General features: G+C 48.0%; 1 protein-coding gene across 2 annotated transcripts in view; it reads left to right on the top strand.

Annotated features, from left to right (window-relative positions):
• RP1L1 (RP1 like 1) overlaps positions 1-21967 on the top strand; it is a 62731-nt gene extending 40764 nt beyond the window's left edge. For both annotated transcript variants that reach the window (XM_072986642.2, XM_072986647.2), the window contains exons 3-4: positions 10060-10228; positions 12370-21967. In XM_072986642.2, coding sequence (XP_072842743.2) covers positions 10060-10228; positions 12370-18644 — 6444 coding nt within the window. In that variant the 3' untranslated portion in view covers positions 18645-21967. The remainder of the gene's footprint in view (positions 1-10059; positions 10229-12369) is intronic.
• The last annotated feature ends 1300 nt before the right edge of the window (positions 21968-23267 follow it).

The following is a 23267-nucleotide window of genomic DNA, read 5'->3' as shown; positions in this document are numbered from 1 at the left end:
AGTCCTCCCCCTTGGTAGAACTTCACATAGAGGTAGCCTGAATTGAACTCAATTATCTGGATGGCTGGTTGGCTGGCTTGCTTTACTTCCTCCCTCCCTTCCTCCCTCCCTCCCCTTTCCTTCCTCCCTCTCTCCCTCCTTCCTCCCTCTCTCCCTCCCTCCTCCCTCCCTCCCCTTTCCTTCCTCCCTCCCTTCCTCCTTCCTCCCTCCCTCCCTCCCTTCCTCCTTCCTCCCTCCCTCCCTCCCTTCCTCCTTCCTTCCTTCCCTCCCTCCTCCCTCCTTCTTTCCTCCCTCCCTCCCTCCTTTCCTCCCTTCTCTCCCTCCCTCCCTCCTCCCTCCCTCCCTTCCTCCTTCCTTCCTTCCCTCCCTCCTCCCTCCTTCTTTCCTCCCTCCCTCCCTCCTTTCCTCCCTTCTCTCCCTCCCTCCCTCCTCCCTCCCTCCCTTCCTCCTTCCTTCCTTCCCTCCCTCCTCCCTCCCTCCTTCTTTCCTCTCTCCCTCCCTCCTTTCCTCCTTCTCTCCCTCCCTCCCTCCCTCCCCTTTCCTTCCTTCCTTCCTTCCTTCCTTCCTCCCTCTCTCCCTCCTCCCTCTCTCCCCTTCCCTCCCTCCTCCCTCCCTCCTTCTTTCCTCTCTCCCTCCCTCCTTTCCTCCTTCTCTCCCTCCCTCCTCCCTCCCTCCCTCCCCTTTCCTTCCTTCCTTCCTTCCTTCCTTCCTTCCTTCCTTCCTTCCTTCCTTCCTTCCTTCCTTCCTTCCTCCCTCTCTCCCTCCTCCCTCTCTCCCCTTTCCTCCCTCCCTCCCTTCCTCCTCCCTCCCTCCCTCCCTCCCTCCCTCCTTCCTTCCTTCCCTCCCTCCTCCCTCCTTCTTTCCTCCCTCCCTCCTTTCCTCCCTCTCTCCCTCCCTCCTCCCTCCCTCCCCTTTCCTTCCTCCCTCCCTTCCTCCTCCCTCCCTCCCTCCCTCCCTTCCTCCTTCCTTCCCTCCCTCCTCCCTCCCTCCTTCTTTCCTCCCTCCCTCCTTTCCTCCCTCCCTCCCTCCCTCCCTTCCTCCTTCCTTCCCTCCCTCCCGCTCCCCTCTTCCTTCCTCCCTCCCTCCTTTCCTCCCTCTCTCCCTTCCTTCCTTCCTTCCTTCCTTCCTTCAACAAAAAGCAAATGGGGGGGTGCTTTCTCCCAGTTAAATGCTGCATGCCAAAAAGAAAAAAGCATGCCCTATTCCTCGGCCAGGAAAGGTGCGGGATAGTTCTTAAAAGGGAAAAATGGCTTCATCTAAATATAAGCATAAGTGAATATAGGCTTTTTCCCCTCCCTGATACAAGCCTTCAATGATCCATAGACCCTATCTATATGCAAGTGTGGACACGCTCCGTGTGCTGATTATGTTTAGCCTGGAGAAGAGAAACGTGATACTGTTGGCCATCTTAAGAGGTCTCAAGGAGTGTTACATGGAAGGTGCATCATGCTTGTTTCCTATCACCCCAGAGGGTAGGACCAGTAATAATGCATTCAAAGCATGAGAAAGGAGATTTTGACTAAACATTAGGAAGAACATCCTGACAGTAAGAGATGTTCCACAGTAAAATGGGCTGCCTCAGAGGGCTCTCCCTCTCTCCTTTCAGGTTCTTAAACAGAGGTTAAATGGCCACATGTCAGGGATGCTTTAGTTGTGGGCTTCTTGTTTTGGCAGGGGGTTAGATTGGATGACCCCCCGAGGTCCCTCCAAGCTCTACAGTTTTATGATTCTCCTGTTCTGTGGTTCTGTGATTATCCTCTGAGAAGGAGCCAAGCAGAGCCTGGATGGGTGGGAAATCCCACAGTTGTCCCATCTGAGACCAGAGGCAGCAGCCGGATTTCCTGCTGAAGATAGTTGTGGCACTTTCGACATTTGTGAAAGAGAGGTCCAGTGATGTGATATGAAGCAGGATGGGGAGCTGCCTCCCCTGAGGGTGTCTGGATCAGTAGCCAAGTGCTAGTGGGGGACAGTTGAGACTATGAGACCCATGTGACTCCTTACCTGTAATATGACCAGTCTCTTTAAAGCACGTTGTAGTCCAACTTCTCCCTGGAAAAAACATTGATGTTTGGAAAGGGTGAGGGCAGGAGGAGAAGGGGACAACAGAGGACGAGATGGTTGGACAGGGTCATTGAAACAACCAACATGAATTGGACCTAACTCCGGGAGGCAGTGGAAGACAGGAGGGCCTGGCGTGCTCTGGTCCGTGCGTTAATGAAGAGTCGGACACGACTTAAACAACAAAAAAGTCCAACATCCCTTCCAGTGGATGTGGGACTACAACCCCCTTCAGCCTTAGCCAAGATAGCCCAGAGGCTGAGCAATGATGGTTGGTTCTTACAAGTGTGTGTGTGTGTGTGTGTGAGCAGCGTGGGGTCCCTCGGGCTTCTGTAATGAGGCCAGGGCTTTTTCCTAAGTGGCACAGTGTTCATCCACTCATCGAACTGTACAGTTGAGAGAAAGCCTGGGGCACCCTTCAGTCCAGCACTTTGCCCAGATAGGAATCCATGTCTGAAGCATCACTGACAGACGGGCACACCACCTCTGTTTAATAACCTCCAGAGAGGTTATATATTCGATATGTGAAGATCGCGATCATCTCCTCTCAATCTTCTCTTCTTCAGGCTAAGTGAGCCCACCTCTCTCACCCATTCCTCAGAAGGCTCAATTTTTAGACTCTTTGCCTCCTCGGTTGTCCACCTTGGGGGGGGGGGGAGTTGTTGATGACACTGAAGGATAAGCACTCCAAGAGGATCTTGCCAAAGCAGGCAAATGGGGAGTGTAACCCAACACAACCAAATGTATGATGAGGCACCCCGCACAAAAATTAAAAATCCCAGCATTGTATTTTTACATGCAGCTATGGTCAGAGCTGGCAGACAATGGCTGCGGGGAAAAATCTTGGAGCTGTGGTGGATAGTTTTTGTGAACATGTTGACATGAAGCCTGGTAGCCATTGGAAAAGGACAAAATCTACATGGGCATAAAATAAAACAAAGCTGCCGACAAAGTGATCTATTATTTGCTGGAGTTTTATTTGCAACCTTGCAGGCTGCCTCTGATATGAATGGCTGGGAGGGACTTTTGTGGACTGGCGTGAATGCCAATCTATCCAGCACTAACCAATCGTTCCTTCCCACCACCTCTGAATTCAAAGTGAGCCCCGCCTCTCTGTTGAGTGCCCTTTCCCTCTCTTTAAGTCTTTTGTGAATCTGTGGTTTGTTAGTTTGCTGCTGATCTGTTCACAATTGTAAGTAATGACATGTGTGTGGGCCCACCCTGAGCACATTACAGCCCTCCAGCTGCTCCTCTCCGGGCAGAAGGAGACACAAAACCGGCAGCCGCATGTGACTTAATGACATTCAGGCTGGATTACTGTAACAGACTCTACCTGGGGTTGCCTTTGGAACATGTTCGTAATCTTCAGCTGCTCCAAAACATGGGGGCCTGATCGTTACCTGGATCTGGGTACAAGGAACATATAACTCCCCTGTTACAGCAGTTCCACCGGCTGCCGATCCGGTTTGGGGCACAATTCGAAATGCTGGCTTTGATCTTTCAGGTCCTAAACAGCTTGGGCCCAAGCGGTCTCAAGGTCCGTGTTTTCCTTTATGAGCCTGCCTGGCTGTTTAGATCATCAGGGGAGGCCTTTCTCTATGTCCCAACTCCCTCCCATAGATGCATTTGATGGGGACCCAGGAGAGGGCCTTCTCTGTGGCTGCTCCCAGACTCTGGAACTCCCTCCCACTGGACTGGCAGGTTGAGTGGGGATTTTTTAAATGGATAGTTGTGTCGAGAATTTTGATTGTAATGTGTATTCTCATAACATCAGCAGAGTAAGGAGATATTGGTTACCAGAGATACTTATGACACGATGACACATAGAGAGTAAAACCAACAACTTAGTCTGTTTAAACGTATACATAGAGAATAGACATTCCTTTGGCAGATTTACATGACATGAAGCAACAACACACAGCATAGGAAAAAGGGATCTGACTTACAGCAGAGAGAGAGACGTTCATTTTACACATGACTTACGTACAGTTCTGTGACCCATCAGAAAATAAGTAAAGGTTCCCCTTGACAATTTTTGTCCAGTCGTGTCCGACTCTAGGGGGCGGCGCTCATCCCGCTCTTCAAGCCATAGAGCCAGCGTTTGTCCGAAGACAATCTTTCCGTGGTCACATGGCCAGTGTGATTTAGACACGGAACGCTGTTTACCGTCCCACTGAGGTGGTCCCTATTTATCTACTCGCATTTGCATGCTTTCGAACCGCTAGGTTCGAATACATGACTTCATTTTCTGTTACACCAAGTTTTCTCATGTACCACAGCTGTACAACAATAAGTCTAAATCCTTGATACCAATACAATCCGTACAGTGACTCCGGTAAAATCAGCCATTTTACATTTAACCATACAACATTAATATTTAATACATTTTTATATCAAAATCTCAACAAGTTGTGCCTTAGTTGCAACTAAATGCATTTTTAGTATCAATTTTATTGACCATTGTTAATACAATATTTGTTTAATTCTTTTGAAATATTTGTATATTTACTGTTTCTCGCTTTAAAACCCTGTCTTTTAATGATGTTAGACCCCTTGGGTCCTTTTTGAGGAAAAAGGCAGGGTAAAAATATTTTGAATAACTAAATATTTCATCTCGGACCCAGCCATTCCTTTCCATTCCCCTGTCACGTCCCCGTGTCCGTGAATCTCACCTGACCCAAGCTTAACCAATTTGGGGCAGAGAAGTCACCGGTGCCAAAAATCTCAGATTAGCTAGTGCTAATCCCAGTTTGGCCCAGCTTCCCCCTTCTCCTCGGTCCCACAATTCCCAAATTCCTCTCTTCAGTCTACTCTGTGAAGGACTGGTTTCTCCCAGACCCTGTTTGGGAGGTTCGTGAGTATTCCTACCTACCCCAACGACAGGAGAAGTTGAGAGACTATTGACGCCGAAGGGAAAACCCAGCCTGCTTTCAGATGCCTTACAAACGCCTGGGAAAAAATGGGGTGCATGGTGGGATTCTTGCTTTTAATCCTCCTCCTCCTCTTAGCACTGAACAACATTGGACCCACAAAGGCACAGCGGAGAATCGAACTCCCAACTTCTCCTAATCCACTGAGCTATCTTGCAGTGGTAATGGATCTTGTCGTTCTGCCCTCCGTTTCCGGGAGGCAAACTAAGAGATTATAAAGGAAGGGGCAATTTACAAGGTGATTCAAGATTATAAAGTGCCTGCGGAAGAAAGGGGCTTGGAGTCAGGAACAGAATTGGGGGACCAGAAGCACTATTTAAGAAGAACTGTATACTGTCCCCCGGCTTATTTCACTTATGTGCAGAATACATCATGCGAAAGGCTGGACTGGAGGAATCCCAAACCGGAATTAAGATTGCTGGAAGAAATATCAACAACCGCAGATGATACCACTCTGATGGCAGAAAGTGAGGAATTAAAGAACCTCTTAATGAGGGTGAAAGAAGAGAGCGTCGAAAATGGTCTGAAGCTCAACATCAAAAAATCTAAGATCATGGCCACTGGTCCCATCACCTCCTGGGAAATAGAAGGGGAAGATATGGAGGCAGTGACAGATTTTGCTTTCTTAGGCTCCGTGATCACTGCAGATGGGGACAGCAGCCACGAAATTAAAAGATGCCTGCTTCTTGGGAGGAAAGCGATGACAAATCTAGACAGCATCTTAAAAAGCAGAGACATCACCTTGCCGACAAAAGTCTGCATAGTCAAAGTTACGGTTTTTCCAGTACCGATGTATGGAAGTGAGAGCTGGACCATAAAGAAGGCTGACCGCCGAAGAATTGATGCTTTTGAATTGTGGTGCTGGAGGAGGCTCTTGAGAATCCTCTGGACTGCAAGGAGAACAAACCTATCCGTTTTGAAGGAAATCAACCCTGAGTGCTCACTGGAAGGACAGATCCTGAAGCTGAGGCTCCAGTCCTTTGGCCATCTCATGAGAAGAGAAGACTCCCTGGAAAAGACCCTGATGTTGGGAAAGTGTGAAGGCAAGAGGAGAAGGGGATGACCGAGGATGAGATGGCTGGACAGGGTCATCAAAGCTACCAACATGAATTTACCCAACTGCGGGAGGCAGTGGAAGACCGGAGGGCCAGGCGTGCTCTTGTCCATGGGGTCACGAAGAGTCGGATATGACTTAACGACTAAACAACAACAACAACAAGTAGATCTCCCCTCACACCCCCTTCCCCTGATGATCCTGGCCAGGCCTGTTGTGAATTCCAGTCCAAGAGGTTCTGGACAGTTGCATGTTGCCAGTTCCTTTTGACAGAAAATGGGGTATAAAGAAAGAAAGGTAGTTGTCTTTATATTTGCGTAAATGTAGGTCGTTGTCGCGTAAATGTTATTTGCGGAACAGTGAAGTGACAGGAGCCCAATGCAGTGTTTGTACCTACAGTTAAAATCGATGTATAGCGGAAAATCTGGACATGTGTAACAGTCGTGATAGCTAGTAGAATCCAAAAAAATGCAGGCGGGTAGATTGATCTGTAGGAACAAACAGAGAGCGGGTCTTTTTAAGGTTAACGGCTGTAGATTGTGCATTTGAAACCAAATCATCCTCTTGGCTTTGCACTACAACAGGGACTGCTTGCAATAATAAACCTCAAAAAATCCATTTCTTTCCCAGCTACTTATGAATATTGCTGCAAAGCGTACAAGCGGCAGGGAAATTAGGGGGCACAGACGGATTTCATATTCCTTGCTAATTAGAAAGCCCTGGAGTTTGGACCCTATGAGCCCTGGCTTTCTTATACTGACTGGGTTAAAGAGTAGGTGAAAACTTCCCTGTCATTAAAGTAGGATGATAAGCACTAACCGATGTGCACCAGGAGTGGGTCAGACCCATGGCAGATGAAAAGGAAAAAAATTAACAATCCCTGTAAAAAATGAATTACAATTTCAGCAAGAGCTTCTCTCTCCTCTTGCCAGATATTTCTGAAAGCAGTACTTGAGATTTACGGTACTTAAGACATATATATATATATTTTAAAAAATACACTCTTCCTTTAAATAGCCAGGATAGGTGATGTGTCTGTCTTTTTCTCTTTTATTATTATTTATTTATTTTATTTATATCCCGCCTATCTAGTCAACTCAGGACCACTTAGCCCCATAATGACCCTGCAAGGATCTCCGCTTTACAATGAGAAATTTGGACATATTCACCCCCACCCCCCAAAAAAGAAGAAACAGATGATGTGCATAATCTGATTTTTAGATGCACTCGTTGAAATGAGGAGCATACTTTAATTTGGGACTGCTCAGGCCGTACCGCCTCCTTAGGATGAAACCAGAAGGTGGCGAATGGGAACATCTTGCTCCATAAACTCCATGTTTCACTTTTAAAGGTCCAGGGGAACCTATGCAAAGAGATTTGAGTGTGAATCGTGCTAGTTGGAGAGCATCGTTATGCAAAATATATATACTGTATTATGACGGTTGTTCTTTTTTAGTTTATTATATTCTTTTTATTTTATCTATTATTGCCAGCCGCCCAGAGTAGATTTCGGTCGAGATGGGCGGAGTAGAAATTTAATAGATAAGTAAATAATTCTTTATTTTATTCGACAAAATTGATGGGAGGGTTTGCAGGGGCTTGTGGGCTGCCTCCCCCCTTAAGACCCTCCTTGAATCGGGAGTGCCATGCCAGTTTGCTTCATTTTTTTTGCGGCTGAGATGCTTCTCGCTGTTGTTGGCAGCAGAGGTGGGTATGTAGATGTGCTTTTGTTTGGGCTGACGATCTCAGCATTCTTCATTCCAGGAGATCCACCTGCTAGACCTCTAAGTGGTGCTCCTCTGGAGGATGACTGAGCTGGAACGGGGACTGGGATAGGGAAAGGCAGACCTTGGCCCTACATTCGTGCCCCGCTTGACGATTACCCCGTTTAACGATGAATCCGCTTCACAATGATGTTTTTGTGATTGTAAAAGCAATCGCAAAACAATGTTTGAATGGGGTTTTTTCGTTTAGCGATGATTGGTTCCCTGCTTCGGGAACCGATTTTTCGCTAAACGATGTTTTTTCAACAGCTGATCTGTGGTTTTTAAAATGGCCACCGGCTCTCAAAATGGCCCCCCACTGTTTTTAGGAGGCATTTTTCGCAAGACAGGCACCGGAAAATGGCCGCCCTATGGAGGATCTTCGCTTTACAATGAGGTATTTCGCCCCTTAGAATGCATTAGCCGGTTTCTAATGCATTCTAATGGGCTTTTTAATTTCGCTTGACGAGGATTTCACTTAACAGTGATTTCAACGGCAGGGATTATCCTCATGAAGCAAGGTACCACTGTAGTTGGAAAAGAAAGCTCCCCCTAGTGGTTGCTGAAAGCTCTCAATACCAGCAGGCTCAGCTTTCTTTTCCAACAGGAAACTAGGCCCATATGTAACCCATGAGGCCGTCCAGCTCAGCTTTCTTCAAGGTGAGCACAATCCAGATGTCTGTTTGGCAGGTGGAGATCTCAGAAGGGATAAGTCTGGGATTAAAAGTCTGGAGAGTATTGGATGCGTACGCCTAAACCCGTGTCGCTAGGGAGGTAAATCCACTCCAGCTCTTAGTCTGATCCTTACATATACTCTCTCTTTACAAGGCGGTGGACTCCTTTCCCCACAATATTTATTTATTTATTTATTTATTTATTTATTTATTTATTTATTTATTTATTTATTTATTTGATTTTTACCCCGCCCCTCTAGACCATGTCTACTCGGGGCGGCTACATTGGGTACCACTTTTAAAGTTTGGATTAAAACCCAGAATGGGTTCACAGCTCCTCACAGGCCACTTTGAGACCTCTGGACTCTCTTTTTATCTTAAACCTGACACAGACCAGATAGCCCTTAAAATACAGGACACTTTCAAATGGAGAATTGTCCTCTGGCAGCTCTCCAAACAGAAGCATGGCCACTGGAAAGGAAGGTGGAAGACTAGCCTACACATGGACTCAGACCTCACTCCTTCATTGTAACTAACTGAGGATGAGGGTTGCTAGGTCTCATGAGGCTAATGTGCCTCTGGCTAGAAAAGGAAAGGAAGTACTGTGGTGCCTCGCATTACGACATTAATTCGTTCCAGCAAAATTGCGCGAAAACGTCATAAAGCGAAAATATAAAAGCCATTGGAACACATTAAAACCTGGTTAATGCATTCCAATCGGCTAAGAACTCACTGTCCAGCGAAGATCCTCCATAGGGGCGGCCATTTTCAGGTGCCTGTGCAGCGAAAAATGGCTCCTAAACACAGCGGGGAGCCATTTTGAGCACCCGGTGGCCATTTTGAAAACCTGACGATCAGCTGTTTTGAAAGTCGGGAAGCGAAAATCGGTTCCTGAAACAGGGAACCAATCATCACACAGCGAAATTCCCCCATTCAAAACTTTGTTTTGAAACCTCGTTGTAAGGCGGATTTGTCGTTAAACGGAGCGCTCGTCTTGCAAGGCACCACTGTACTGTATTATGCTTCTCTGGCCCTTCAGGGAAGGAGACAAATCTTAGCCAGAAAATATTAGTGTGACAGAGATGGCTCCAAAACCTTGATGCTCACCTCCATCTGTTTCCATCTATCTCCAGGCTGTTCACTGACTTAGCAAGAAATTGTGTGTATGTGCATGCATGCATATGTGTTTGTGTATGTGTTGCTTCAGATCACGGGACACACTCCCCAGCTATCTCCCCAGCGTTCTTCCCTTCACTTCTCAATTCTTGGTGCACCAATGATGGACTCATTGTGCCACTTGTTGGAAGGCAGGGAGTGGAGCAACAGCATGAGGACTCACAAGCCTTCTTGTCGCATCAGCCCATTGAAGCAGCAGCAATCCACGGCCATAGGGCTGCTGCTTCCCAAGAAGCAATGTGTCTTGGAGTTCATTGGCCTCCTCTCCCCTTTGTGACACCACGAAGGGTCGGTCCCCTAATCTCTTGTTTTGACCCTGTGAGGTACCCTCAGAAACAGGAAATCATTCTTCCTGCCCTCTTCCTGTGTCGTTCTGACCGCTACCGTGCTTCTCTCTGTTCCAGATCGACACCCTGCAGACTGTGCTGCTCTGTCCGAATGTGCTCATCTGTGTGGGTCAAGAGTCCTTCAAGCCCATCATGAGGGAAAACTCCAGGAAGCACTCCTCTTTGGACAAACTGCCTGGGCTGACGTCACACTCCAGCAGCAACAACGTCAGCGAGAACAATGAAAGTAAGAATGATGATGGCAGGCCTCTACCTTTGGGTTGGTCCTGTGTGCTATGTGTGGCAAAGGGGAACGTTGCGTTGCGTGGCCTGCCTTGGACTCCTTGGCTTCTTGCAGATCTGCAAGTGTTTCTGTTTATTCTTCATGGTAGTGAAGCAAACCTCCATTACCTATTAGGCTGCAAAATAAATATGGATGGGAATATTTTTGGACTACAAACACCATCATTCTCCATTCTGGGAGTTCTACACTTTGCAGACCCCTTAATGACTTCTAAATTTGCTCACTTGGGGAGAAGGGCCTAAATCCTCAATTTGATGTACCTTGGAGAAAATTCTACATTGAAAAAGCTTAACTGGGCCTAGCTCTGCCCAAGCTTCCTGTTCCTGCCCCAGTGCTAGCTGGGAGCTTTCCCTCTGAGCAGGAAGCTAGGCAGAGTTAGGCCTAGTTAAGTCTCAAAGCCTTCCAGTTGAGGGTTTTTCCCCAAGTGCATCAAACTGAGGCGTTTGTAAGGTCTCTGTGAAGCAGGTCGAACTCCCAGAATGGAGAATTGTTTATGTATTTAATATATATTTTATCCCACCTTTCTCCTTAAAAAGGATCCAGGGTGGCTTTACCTCATTAAAAGCACAATATTAAAAACTAAAAATGGTGAATTATTCAAACATTAAAGAAGAATTAATAACATTATATTAAAAAATGTCAGGTTAAAAATCAATACTGATAACAGATTTAGAAGCAGCAAAATATAAAGCATCCCATTTATTGTTTCCTGGATAGTCAGTCACTAACGAAAAATTGCCTGAAGAGAAAGGTTTTGGCCTGCTGGCGGAAGGACAGCAAAGACGGGGCCAGGCTGGCCTCCAGTGGGAAGGAGTTCCAAAGTTTGGGAGCAGACACAGAGAAGGCTCTCTCCCATATTCCCACCATTGAGAATGGTGGGACTGAGAGAAAGGCTTTCCCTGATGATCTTAATGCCCAGGCACTACAACTCCCAGAATTCCCCAGGCAGCATAGCTTTGATGGAAGGGGTAGCAGAGTAAATAAGTGAAAATTCCTACCTCTGGAAGCATCCATGGGGAGCAGTTTTAAACCATGAGCAGGCCTCCCAAACACTTTTTGAAAGGTTTTAAAATACAGTGGTGCCTCGCTTGATGATGATAATCCGCTGTAGAGCAAAATCATCATCAAGCGAAATAAAACAACCCATTGGACTGCATTGAAAACTGATCAGTGCATTCCAATAGGGGAAATACTTGCTCGTCCAGCAAAGATCCTCCATAGGGCGGCCATTTTCCAGTGCCTGTCTTGCAAAATGAGGTTCGGGAAACAGTGGGCGGCCATTTTGAGAGCCGCCGATCAGCTGTTTCTATGTTGTTGTGTAGTGAAAAATCGGTTCCCGAAGCAGGGGATTGATCATTGTATACCGAAAAAAGCCCATAGATGCATCATTTTGCGATTGCTACATCATACAGCAAAAAAGCATCATGCGGGGTAAGCATCTAGCGAGACACCACTGTACACATTTTTATAGAAGCAGGAATGGATTTGCCATCTATTCTAATTTTGCTGCCTTTCCCATTTTTAAAATTTTGGGGGGTTGATGCGACTGCCTGGTAAGCCTCGAGAATGAGATATTAGTGCCTGGATCCCGACACCTTTCCCATCTTTGATTTATATCAGGGCTGGGCAAAGTGCAAGACTCTAGATGTCTTTGAAGTTTGGACTTCAGCCCCCAATATGAATAGAATCATAGAATCACGGAGTTGGAAGGGGCCTCTAAGGCCATCCAGTCCAACCTCCTGTTCAGTGGAGGAATCCAAATCAAAGCAGATCAGGAAGATGGTTGTCCTATTTTCTCTTGAACGCCTCCATCATTGGAGCACTCACCGGCTCTCCTTGAGGTCATGGGTTCCGTTGCTGTACTTCTCTAACAGTTAGGATGTTTCTTTAGGCCTGATTATGGCTGCTACTGGTTGGCACCTCAACCACATCTGGAAATCTGTGCTTTGCCTTGCTCTGGCTGAAAGCATGTGCCCAAGCACTGAGATAGAACTTACCGCTTTCCATGTCTGCAGGCAAACTCTGACTCTTTGTCTTCTTCTGTTTCCTTCTTCTTTTCCCTTTTCCTCACTTGCGGACCACAGTGGACTTTGGACTGAAAGCCAAAAAGAGCGTGATTCACCCGAGATCGTCCCTGAGCAATCGATCCGCCAGGTTATCCTTATCGTCAGAAAAATCCTACCCCAACGGGCTGACGTCCTCGGAGAACGGCGCTCCCTCCGTGCACAGTTACGTCCGCCCTAAAGGAGGGGATCTGGTCCACGACGACATCGAGAAGAAGGTCCACGTGAACAAAGACGGCAGTTTATCGGTTGAGATGAAGGTCCGCTTCCGCCTGATCAATGATGAAACTCTCCAGTGGTCCACCCAGATCAAGAAGTCTAGCTTGATGAACAAGGTTCTCTGCGAAGAGCCGGCCACGAGCGAAGACCATGGAGTGGAACCGACAGAGAACCCAGAGGCTAGTTCTGAGATGGATGATTCTTTGTATCCCTGTGATGCCGACTCTTACGTTTCCAACCTCGACGAATCGGAAAGCGAGGAGCCTCGTTGCCACAACTGCGGCAAACTGTGCAAAACGTACGACATCTGGAAAAACCCCATGCTCGCTTCTCAAAAGGAGGAGCCCGGGGCAAGGAACGCCTGGCACACCCACTCCTCCTGCTCCAGCACGTCCTCGCGTCGAAGGATAGTCCGGAAAAAGGTAGCCTCCGTCGACAGCATCCGCACCTCTTCCAGCGGAGAGGAGTACACGAAGCACGTCGTACGGGAATCGGCCCATTATACAGAGACCGTAGAAAACACCGTGGAGTACCATTCGCTGAAAAAATGCAGCTGTCCTTGTGATTCTCTCCAGGCTGACCCAAGGCAAAGTGGATCGCCGGGGGAAAGAGATGCTATAGGTAGCTCGGCCAATTCGCAGAAGGACGATGATGGCATTGCAGTGGAGGGAGAAGCCCAGGAAAGCCAAGGAAGTAGGCCAGGCAGTAGCAAATCTAAAGCATCTCAATGTTCTGTAGAAAGCCAGATGCAGATCTGTGAGGAAGCATGCAGTGTGGAACGGACCATTTCATCCTCTAGCATCAAGGAAAGGAAAGACCTAGAAGACATTCTAGATGGCTCTTCTTCTCCGCACAGCATCTACAGCCGATCTAGTAAGTGTAGCACTCCGGACGGATTGAAGGACCACCTAGATGAGGTTTCTGAGAACGACCAGGTGATCTCTTCTTTCTCAACGGATTCGTGCCCTAAGAATGACGCCACAGAGGGAGATGCTGAAAGGGAAGAATCGGATATCAACGAATCCTATTCTGTCTCGGAGAAGGCAGCATCCGCCAAGGATGACGTCAGTGAGAGTGAAAGATGTTCTACAGGAAGGTCCTTCTGCTCCAAATCCTGTGACGGAGACAGCAGACGGAGCAACAGCAACGAAGTACCGGCCTGCAGCGCTGCCTCCTCTTCCTCCAGAACTTCGCGGAGAAGCAAACACAGCCAGAATCACCTGGACGCGGGTTCAAATCTGTCTTCTGGGTCACATCGAAGGTCCACCACCAAGAAGAAGCAAACCAAGAGCTCTCTGCATGCAGAAGATGCCAGATCAAACAGCAGGACCTCTTGCTATTCCAGAAGTTCGCACGAAGCGGAGAAAAGGGACTCGGGACGCCACGCCTCTCACAAATCCAGCACTCCTCATTCCAATGCGTCCTCTTTCAGTGAAACGGCAGCACCTCCAGCCACCAACGAGGAAAGCGCGAGCAGCACTTCCAAATGTTATAGCCGTTCCACCAGGAGCAGCCAGAAGGGAGTCCAGCCCGATGGGAGCAGCCATACAATCTCTCCTTGTTCCAGCTTCTCGGATAGTGGTGGGGAAAATGGATGCCCAGTGGGCAAAGTTAGTTCCGAGTCAGACTCTTCAAGACTGAGAAATTTCTCTGAATCCACCTGCTCCAAATGCGGCCAGGGTGCAGAAACCTGGCCGGATGATCTTCAGAGCGTTAGTTCAAGGATCTCTTCACATTCCGCAGTCAGGAGCCAACGGGCAGAGACGGAGGCTTCACGGAGAAGCGACGACGCTTGCTCGCAGTCGAGCGTGGCGCCGTCTTCCAAGCGGAGCCGAAGGAAGGCCGGCAACCTCTGTCCAGATGGAGACTGCTCTAGCCAAGCTTCAGCGTCGGCTTCGGCCTCTGTGTACAGTCTGCGCTGCCCTGCGCCTCCTAAGGGGAGGCCGAGCAGCAGAAAAAGTCGGTCCGTGCAGCTGAAGAAGAATCACAGTGCCAGCGCCTGTACCGAATCGGAGCCAGCGGCAGACACGGGGCAGAAAGAAACAGCTGGCTCGCAGTCCCCTGAGACCGATGTGATGAATGGGCTTGGTGATCCGTCTGGTCGCTCGAATAAGGAGGAGGCAGCTTGCCCAGAGAAGGCCCAAGAAGAGCCAGAAACAGAAGCTGCTGCAGAGGGTGACGAAGGGGTCATCCCATCTTCTCTTCCCAACACCTCTCCGGAGGATGTTGTCCAGGAGTGGCTGCGGAAAATTCCTTCGGATGCTCTGCTGATGAAATGTGAAATGCAGGACGACGGGGAGGGTGCAGAACTCGATGCCGAACTACCGAGTTGCTCCAGCCACCAGGAGGCGTTGCAAGGTGGGTCAGAAGAGAAGAAAGAAGAAGAAGAAGAAGAGAAAGAAGGCAAAGATCCAGCAGCCGTGGAAGCGGCTGGCGGTGAAGCAGATGGAGAGGTAAAGGAAGTGGAGGCTGTTGAAGAGGAGGCTCAAGAAGAGGAGCCCGAGGAGGAGAAGTCTTCTGAAGTGGCTGCCGAGAAAGAGGCTGAATCCAGCCAAGCTGGATGCAAACTTTCTGCCCTCTCCAGTCAGAATAACCATAAAAAGGACTTGCCCGACACCATTCAGACTTCCGTACAAATCATGAAGGCTCTACTGGCTTCCAAGCAGGAAGCCAAACTGGACCGTTCCCATAGTTTGCCCGAGGTGTCCCCAACCATGGGGAGAAAACTCAGCCACTCCGCCAATATTTTGATCACCTGCCTTGCCAGCCTTCAGCTCCTGGATGAAGAGCTCGACTCGACCGGGAAGTCAAACAAAGGCCTGAACAGACCCCTGTATACGGAGCTCTTGAATATCTTCCAAGCCCTCTGGTTCGAGTCCGCCTCCGAAAAAGGGGCTGCCAGCTCCGGTTTACAAGAGGAGGACCAGGCGAAAGTACCGTCAAGCTACAAAGGCCGTAATTCGAAAGACGGCGACTTCACACCGATGTCGTCTTCGGGGGTCGATGTGAGTAGCGGCGATGGAGGTTCAGGAGAGGGGAGCACGGCGGGTGCCCAGGACTGTGCCTTATCAGCAGAGAAAATGGATGAAGCCAAACCCACTGAAGGGGAAGAAGATGAAGAAGATGGCGGAGAAGCAGGAACGGCAGAGGAAGAAGCTGAGAACAAGGAAGTGGAGGATTCTTCTCGGCCACTGACCCCTTGCTCAGCCTCTGAAGCAGGAGAAAAAGTAGAATCTGATGGAGGAGAAGAGGAGAGTCAAGGCAGTCCATGTGAAATACAACAGGAGGAAGAAAAAGAAATGGCTGGAGGAGAAGAAGTAGAAGAGGACAGCAAGCCAGATGAAAACACTGAGGGTGATGAAATGGTCGCTGATGCAGAGACTGTCCAAGGGGAAATCGAAGAAGACACCGTTGTCAAGGGAGGAGAAGACGAACCGACTCCCGAAAATGCTGAAGAAGCCACCGAAGATCCAATCGACCATGAAGCCGAAGCCAAAGCAACCACCGCTGAGGGTAAAAATGAAGAAGAGCCTCCAGAAAATGGAGCAAAGGAGCTTGTGGACGAGCCCCACGCGGATACGCAACCCGAGGATGTCGTCGCTCATCAGCCATTAGGGAAAGTTGCCCCCCTCATCCAACAGCGGTCCCTCGACCCCGACCCCATGTGGGTGCTCAGGCTTTTGAAGAAGATCGAGAAGGAGTTCATGACTCACTACGTCAGTGCCATGAACGAGCTCAAAGTGAAATGGAACCTGCCCGACACCGAGGAGGTGGACAATATGATTTCCGAGGTGAAAGACGAGGTGAGCAAGAGGATAAAGAGGAGTATAGAGAAAGAGCTGATGAAAATCAGAAGCAGGGCAGGGCAGAGAGTTCCCAGGCCACCCGACCACATGCAACGGGAATCCACGTTGCAGGTGGAAAACCGAAGACGGCGCCTGCAAAGCATTCATAAAATGTCACTCTATAACGACCGGAATGCAAACCAGAGTAAACAGCTAGAGGCGAGGGATGTATCTGGCGACGTCGATGAAGGTTCCCTTTTTAGTACAATTAGGGATGATGACAGCGACCAACCAAGTGAAGAGGAGTATTGTCCTTGCGATGCCTGTATCAGGAAGAAGCTGGTGGCCAGGGCCACACGCACCCCAGTCATGGTGGCCACCAATGCCCCCGTGGTGAAGGCTTTTGACCTCCAGCAGATCCTGAGGTTGAATAAGACCAATGTCCCCCAAAAGTCATTAGAACGTGAGATTGCTGAAAAGGCTCAGGAGGAAGATCCTCGACAAGCAAAAGGGGAAGCTGCTGAACCTGAGGCGAATCAGGAAACAGGACTGGTTGAGGAAGGAGAGGCAGGGGAGACCAAAGAACAGGAAGTGACGGAAGAAAAGGAAGTTATGGAAGAACAGGAGGTGAAGGAGGAGGAAGCTGGCACTCTCAGGGAAGACGGGGCTGAATTTGAGGAGAATGAGGAAGCAGAGAGAGAATCGGCAGCAAACGAAGAAGGAGCAGAAGAAGCAAAAGAGGAAATGGGAGAGGAGGAAGAAAAGGAGGAGGAGGATGCAAAGGAGGAAGGAGAGGAAATGCAGGAAGGAAAAGAGGAGGAGGTGGTGGAAGAAAGTGATGTAGAGGAAGCAAAGGAGGAAGAAGAAGCAAAGGAGGAAATGGGAGAGGAGGAAGAAAAGGAGGAGGAGGATGCAAAGGAGGAAGGAGAGGAAATGCAAGAAGGAAAAGAGGAGGTGGAAGAATGTGATGTAGAGGAAGAAAAGGAGGAGGAGGAACCAAAACAGGAAATGGGAGAGGAGGAAGAAAAGGAGAAGGAGGAAGAAAAGGAGGAAGGAGAGGAAGAGGAGGTAACAAAAGAAGGAGAAGAGGAGGAGGAAGGTGGTGTAGAAAAGGAGGAGGAGGAGAAAGAGGCAGCAAAGGAGGAAGTAGAACAAGAAAAGGAAGAGGATGTGGAAGAGAAAGTAGATGTGGAAGAGCAAGAAAAGGAGGAGGAGTCTGCAGAACAGGAAGAAGAAGAAAACAAAGAAGTCAAGGAAGAAGAAGAGAATGTAGAAGGAGGAGAGGAGGAGGAGGAAGAAACAAAAGAAGAAGAGGGAGGAGAGGAGGAACAGCCTGTAGAGGAGGAGGAAGAAAAGGAGGAAATAGAAAAAGAAATGGAGGAGGGAGTGGAAGAAGGTGAGGAACAAGAAGATGGTGCTCATGAGCAAGATAATCAAGAAGAGGAAGCCAAAAGTGAAGAAGAAGGGAATGAAAAAGAAGAAGGTGTGGATGAAGGACAAGAAGAAACACAGAAAGAAGACGGTGAGGAAGGAGCCCAAGATGAAACTGAAAGTACAGCAGCAGGCCCAGAAGCTGAGGAAGCTGAAGCTGAAGCGGAAGGAGAGAGCCAAAGGGATGCCTCTGAATGTGCAGAAAATGCTGATGGGGTTGAGGGTTCAGAAACAGAAGCTGCAAGAGAAGAGAATGGATGTGAAGGAGATGCTCAGGCCAGCGATGGAGAAGAGGCTGGGAACGATGCCGGTCCTGAAGCTGACGGCGAGCCTTGTTCAGAAACAGCAGAAGAGGAAGGGGAAGGTGAAAACAATGAAGGAGAGGAAGCGGAAGCTGGTGCAGAAGACGGCAGGGAAGAAGAGAGCGTTGAACCTGCGCAGGCCACCCCTGGAGATGACGAAGACCCTCCAACAGCAACAGAAGAAGGTGAAGCCGACGAGATCCTATGGAATCCCCGAAAAGGCTCTGCAATCTCGTCCATGGGGAATTTTTCACAGCAGTCCCAGAAAGGCTCTGAGGAAGCCAGTGATGGCGAAGACGGTCGGGACGAGGAGAATGCGGCGGAGGGCAGTAATGGGGAGTCTAAAACGGACTCAGGGAGTAAGCCAGAAAAGATGTACCCTGACAGCGAGGAGGAGGAGGAGGAAGAGGAGGAGGAAGAAGGGGAGGAAGGCCGAGCTTCCCGTCCGGCAAGTGCTGGGAACGGAACGGAACCCAAACCAGGCGAAACTGGAGACGGCGGCAGCCAAGCCTCAAAAACCAAGGTTGGGGCTATCGATCAGGACGATCTGGACTTTTAAGACAAAAAACTCTGGGACCACTTGAAGGATGTGTTTTTCTTGGCTACCAATTCGGGCTTTGTTTTTGTTTTTTAAGCACACCCATGTTTTTATATTTCTGTTTGTTTTCAGTATTAATTCTTCGTGTACCTGACTATAAACCTTCTCATTTTCAGAGGGTTGAGCCACTTGTCGGAGAGATTTTCCGTGGCAGAACTATTTTTCTTTTGAGACCAGAGAGGGTGGCTCTCTTCCTCCCAAAACATCCTCCAATTTGCATGCTTCCGGACGCCCGCCTGCACAGGGCGTGTCTTGTCCCGAGAAAGTACCAGGCTGCCTGCTCACCTTCATAGAGACACCACAGAACTCATGCCAACATCCATGGTCCTGTTGAACCCGCCACAAGAAGTCTCATGTGGGTAGCACATGCCTGGCGAACGGCAAGCTTCAGACCTTGGTCATCTCGAGGAATTGCCTGAAAATTCAAAACGGAGAGATGTTGTACGTTAAAGAAAAGCTGAGCGACTTGGAAAGACAGACATTTGCCCTTTCTAGTAGAGATCATTTCAGAATCAGAAATGCCCCAAATTTAGGGGGGACTATCAAAACAAGAAGTCACAGGACATCCACTTCTAGTTTGGGGTTTTATTAATATTATTATTATTCAGGATGTTTTGTGGTAGCAGGGGAACTGTGATCCCCTCAGTTCAAAAACTGTTACTCCTGGGTATCTCCAAGATCAAAAGGAGAGGGGAAAAGACCTATTTTCTTAAAAAGGGGTTGAGTGGAGAGGCAGGAAATTGGCCTTCAGAGGTCACCCATGACTTTTTCTTATCCTTGGGTTACTGCACGTTGCCAGATCTGCACTTTGAATGAATTTTCCTGTGTTTACCCCCATCTGTCTGACAAGTGTGAATGTAAAGGAGGGACTTTTACAAAGTTAATCTGTATCAACCTGCATGAAGTGGTCAGCTAGGAAGGTTCTTGGGGATTTTGGTTCAAGAATATCTGGGGACCCAAGGTTGGGAACCAATATCATAAACAATGCTAAAGAGGGAGTAAGCCCCCTGTATACAGTGGAACGTACTTCTGTGTAAACATGTGCAGGATTCTGAGACGTCTAACGATGCTTCAGATAACTTGAGTCTCAGGGACAAATGTGACATGAAAAGAGCGATCATCTTTCCTGTTCTGATGATGGAATTTCTTCTAGGTTGACCCTCAGCTGTGTTACTCTGAGATTAAGTTCTGGCACCACAGTGCAAAAAGGATATTAAAAGTGGAATGCATTCAGAGTAGGGAAGCCAAGATGTGGAGGGGTGTGGAGACCCAGTCAAATGAGGAAAGGTTGAATTATCGTATATTTCACATTTTTTTTAAAAAAAACGTATTTTCTCTCTTTTTTTCTTTTTGGCCCACTGTGGGTCTTAAAACATTGTGCAATAGACAGATTTAAATGACTTAAAACCAGTTTTAAAGTGTTATTAAAAGCGTATTTCAGCCTCCTGGGAGACCCGTTTTAAGAACCAAGCTTAAACATCAAAGGTCTTTCAGAACCATAGGCAGAAGGGCCACAAAATAAGCTGAGCCTCAAGAGAAGATGACTAAGAGGGCGGAGGGGTATCCTTTGGCCATCTCCAAATATTTGGAGGCTGGTAACATGGAGCAAATTCATTTTTTGTTACTCCATAAGATGGAATTTGAAGCGATGGATTCAAAGGACAAGAAAAGAGACAGATACATCATTGTTTGGGACAATTTTCCTGGTGGTACAAACTGTTCAACCGTTGTAAAAGTCTGCTTTGACAGGGACGTTTCTGTCCTTCATCAAGAGATTTTCCAAACTTTGCTGTGGATCCTCTGCCTCAAAGGGAGTCTGGTTAGATCCTCTGTAAGGTTTCTTCCAGCCTTGGTGACCCTACGAGGTCTACTCCTGACATAGGTGTGTAGCCATGAGAACCTCCACCTGTCAAGGAGGTACAGTTTGGCTACCTGAGTGAGAATGAAGCCTACAACCCAACGCTTATTTAGTGCCAACTGCAGGTAGTCTGAGAGTCCTTGCCCAAGAAGTCTACTTGAGAAGGACTCCCCATGGACGTTGAGCCAGGACAAAGGTTTGATGCCTGTGTAGTGAGCTAGTCTGAGAGCCTTAGAGGCGACATGAGGACTCTTCCAGATGATGATGATGATGAAGCTACAGTTTCACTTCCACACATCATTGCAACTGAGCAAATATTTGACTGCTCAAGTGGACACGTGGCACATTTAGATTTCAGTGGATGCATACCAGCTACGGACTTGATGGTGAAGCATGGCTGGCTGCATGCATGTAGAGTAGGAAACCCCCCCCCCCCCAATCTGCTGGATCAGTATCTGTGGATTCACTTATCCACTGCCTGGAAATATTAAATTAAAAACCCACAGAAATATGTGTTTATATGTACAGTATTTCCACTGTGTATTTACCAGAACTAGCCACTAGAAGGAGCCAGAGGACATGCTCTATATTGCATCCGTTTGCAATCCTACAGTACAGTGGACCCTTGACTTACAGACGGCTTGACTTACAGACTTTTTGAGTTACAGACTTCTCTGGCTGCAAAATTTAGTTTTGACTTGCAGACTGAGATTTGACTTACAGACCAGAAAAAAACCAAAATGGAACAAAAACGGCCTGTTACGGGATTAATCAGTTTTCAATGCACTGTAGGTCAATGGAGACTTGACTTACAGACTTTTTGACTTGAGAACCGCCTTCCAATACGGATTAAGTTCTCAAGTCAAGACCCCACTGTATATGCATGCAGAGTTGCCATACATCATAATCGGAGGGTTTTCCAGGTAGTTCGGACTTCAGCTCCCCTTAAGTATGGCCAAATCCCAAGTGTCATGAGGTTTTGTAGTGCAAAACCATCTGGAAGACAATCAGGGTAAGATCTTTTCACCATTGAGGAGGAGATTCTTCTCTGATGGTAAGCCTGTGTGTATGTTAATAAGGAATTTTGGTGGTGAGGAATGAGCTATGGACTGTCTCTGACAATCCTGTTCTTTGCACAATGATGCACATCCCTTGAATGAGATAGAGTTAGAGAAGTTCAAGCTGCTCTGATTTGGCACAGAAGAGATGCATTTTCATAGATGGGGGGGGGATCCCTTTTGTTTGTGTCGGGACCTACGTGATGCATCTCAGCACCCACCCACCCCCGGGGAATTGTAGTATTCAAGAGACAAGGACAGAGAATGAAGAAAAAGGACCAATTTTTTTTTTTTTTTTGCACACCTGTGTAAAATGTCTGCTTGAAGTGGTTCCCCAGCCTGGTGACTGTTTCTTTTTTTTTTTTTAATAGATTTTGCAATAGTCTGTAGCCTTTCAGTGTGAAGGAAATGTGTAAAATGTTAAAAAAAATGAAGGGTGAAACTTGAAACTTGAAAATAAAACAAACCTGTTTTGTCTATTTGGGGGTTTCTCTCTTTCTCTCCCTCCTCCCAATTGCCTGAAAAGGCCCTTAGAAGGAAGTTTTGCTGTTTTGATGGGGAGAAAGGGGGGGGGGAAAGCAATCTGAGTACAGTGATGCCTCGCTTAACGATTACCTTGTAAAATGACAAATTCGCTTTACGATGGGGTTTTTGCGATTGCTATTACAATCACAAAAAATGTTCCTATGGGGGAAATTTGCTTCATGATGATCGGTTCCCTGCTTCGGGAACTGATTCTTCGCATTACGACGATCTAAAAACAACTGGTCATCGGGTTTCAAAATGGCTGCCCGCTGTGCAAAATGGCTCCCCACTGTGTTAAGGATGAATTCCTCGCTATACAGGCACCAGAAAATGGCCGCCCTGTGGAGGATCTTCGCTGCACGATCAAGTATTTCGCCCATTGGAACGCATTGAACGGATTCCAATGCATTTCAATGGGTTTTTAAATTTCGCTTGACAACGATTTCGCTTAAGAGCGATTTTAACAGAATGCATTATCATCGTCAAGCGAGGCACCACTGTATCTTCTTCCTTCAGAGGGGCTGCTCCCATCACAGAGATCTGATGCCCCACTGGTGAACCTAAAAAAGGCACCTAGGCCCTTAACTCAAAAAGGTGAGCTGGGTTAAATTCCATACGTGGGTTTGAATTAGAGATGGGCATGAAGCAACGCTTCGGGAGCTTGCGCCAGTTTGGCGGTCAGCCCAACAAGTGTTCTGCAGTTCTGAGCCCCACCTCCTCCAGCAGGTGCCCACTGGGAGGCAACCCCCGGCTTCCTCGCCCTGCCTACGCCAGGTGCTGCCTCTGAGTGGCCGCCCACCAGAGGGGTGGGTGGGGCTTAGAGCCGCAGAACACCTGTTTGGTGCCTCATGCCCATCTCTAGTTTGAATCATGCTTCTCCAAGCTCACAGTTCTACATAAGTGTTGTGCTATGATGCCCACTCACTCGCCTTGCCCAGTGAGGATATGGGAAATGCTTTACAACATACAGTGGTGCCTCGCTTAACGATCACCTCATTAAACAACAAAACCACTTGATGATGAATTTTTTGTGACCGCAAAACGATGTTTCGATAGGGAAATTTTGCTTAACGATGATCGGTTCCCTGATTTTTCGCTAGACGATTTAGAAACAGCTGCACGGCAGCTCTAAAATGGCCACCC

The sequence above is a fragment of the Pogona vitticeps genome, chromosome 1, assembly GCF_051106095.1.
Source record: "Pogona vitticeps strain Pit_001003342236 chromosome 1, PviZW2.1, whole genome shotgun sequence".
Taxonomy (NCBI): Eukaryota; Metazoa; Chordata; class Lepidosauria; order Squamata; family Agamidae; genus Pogona; species Pogona vitticeps.
Note: the sequence above shows the minus strand (reverse complement) of the source record. Positions and strands in the feature narration are given on the sequence as shown.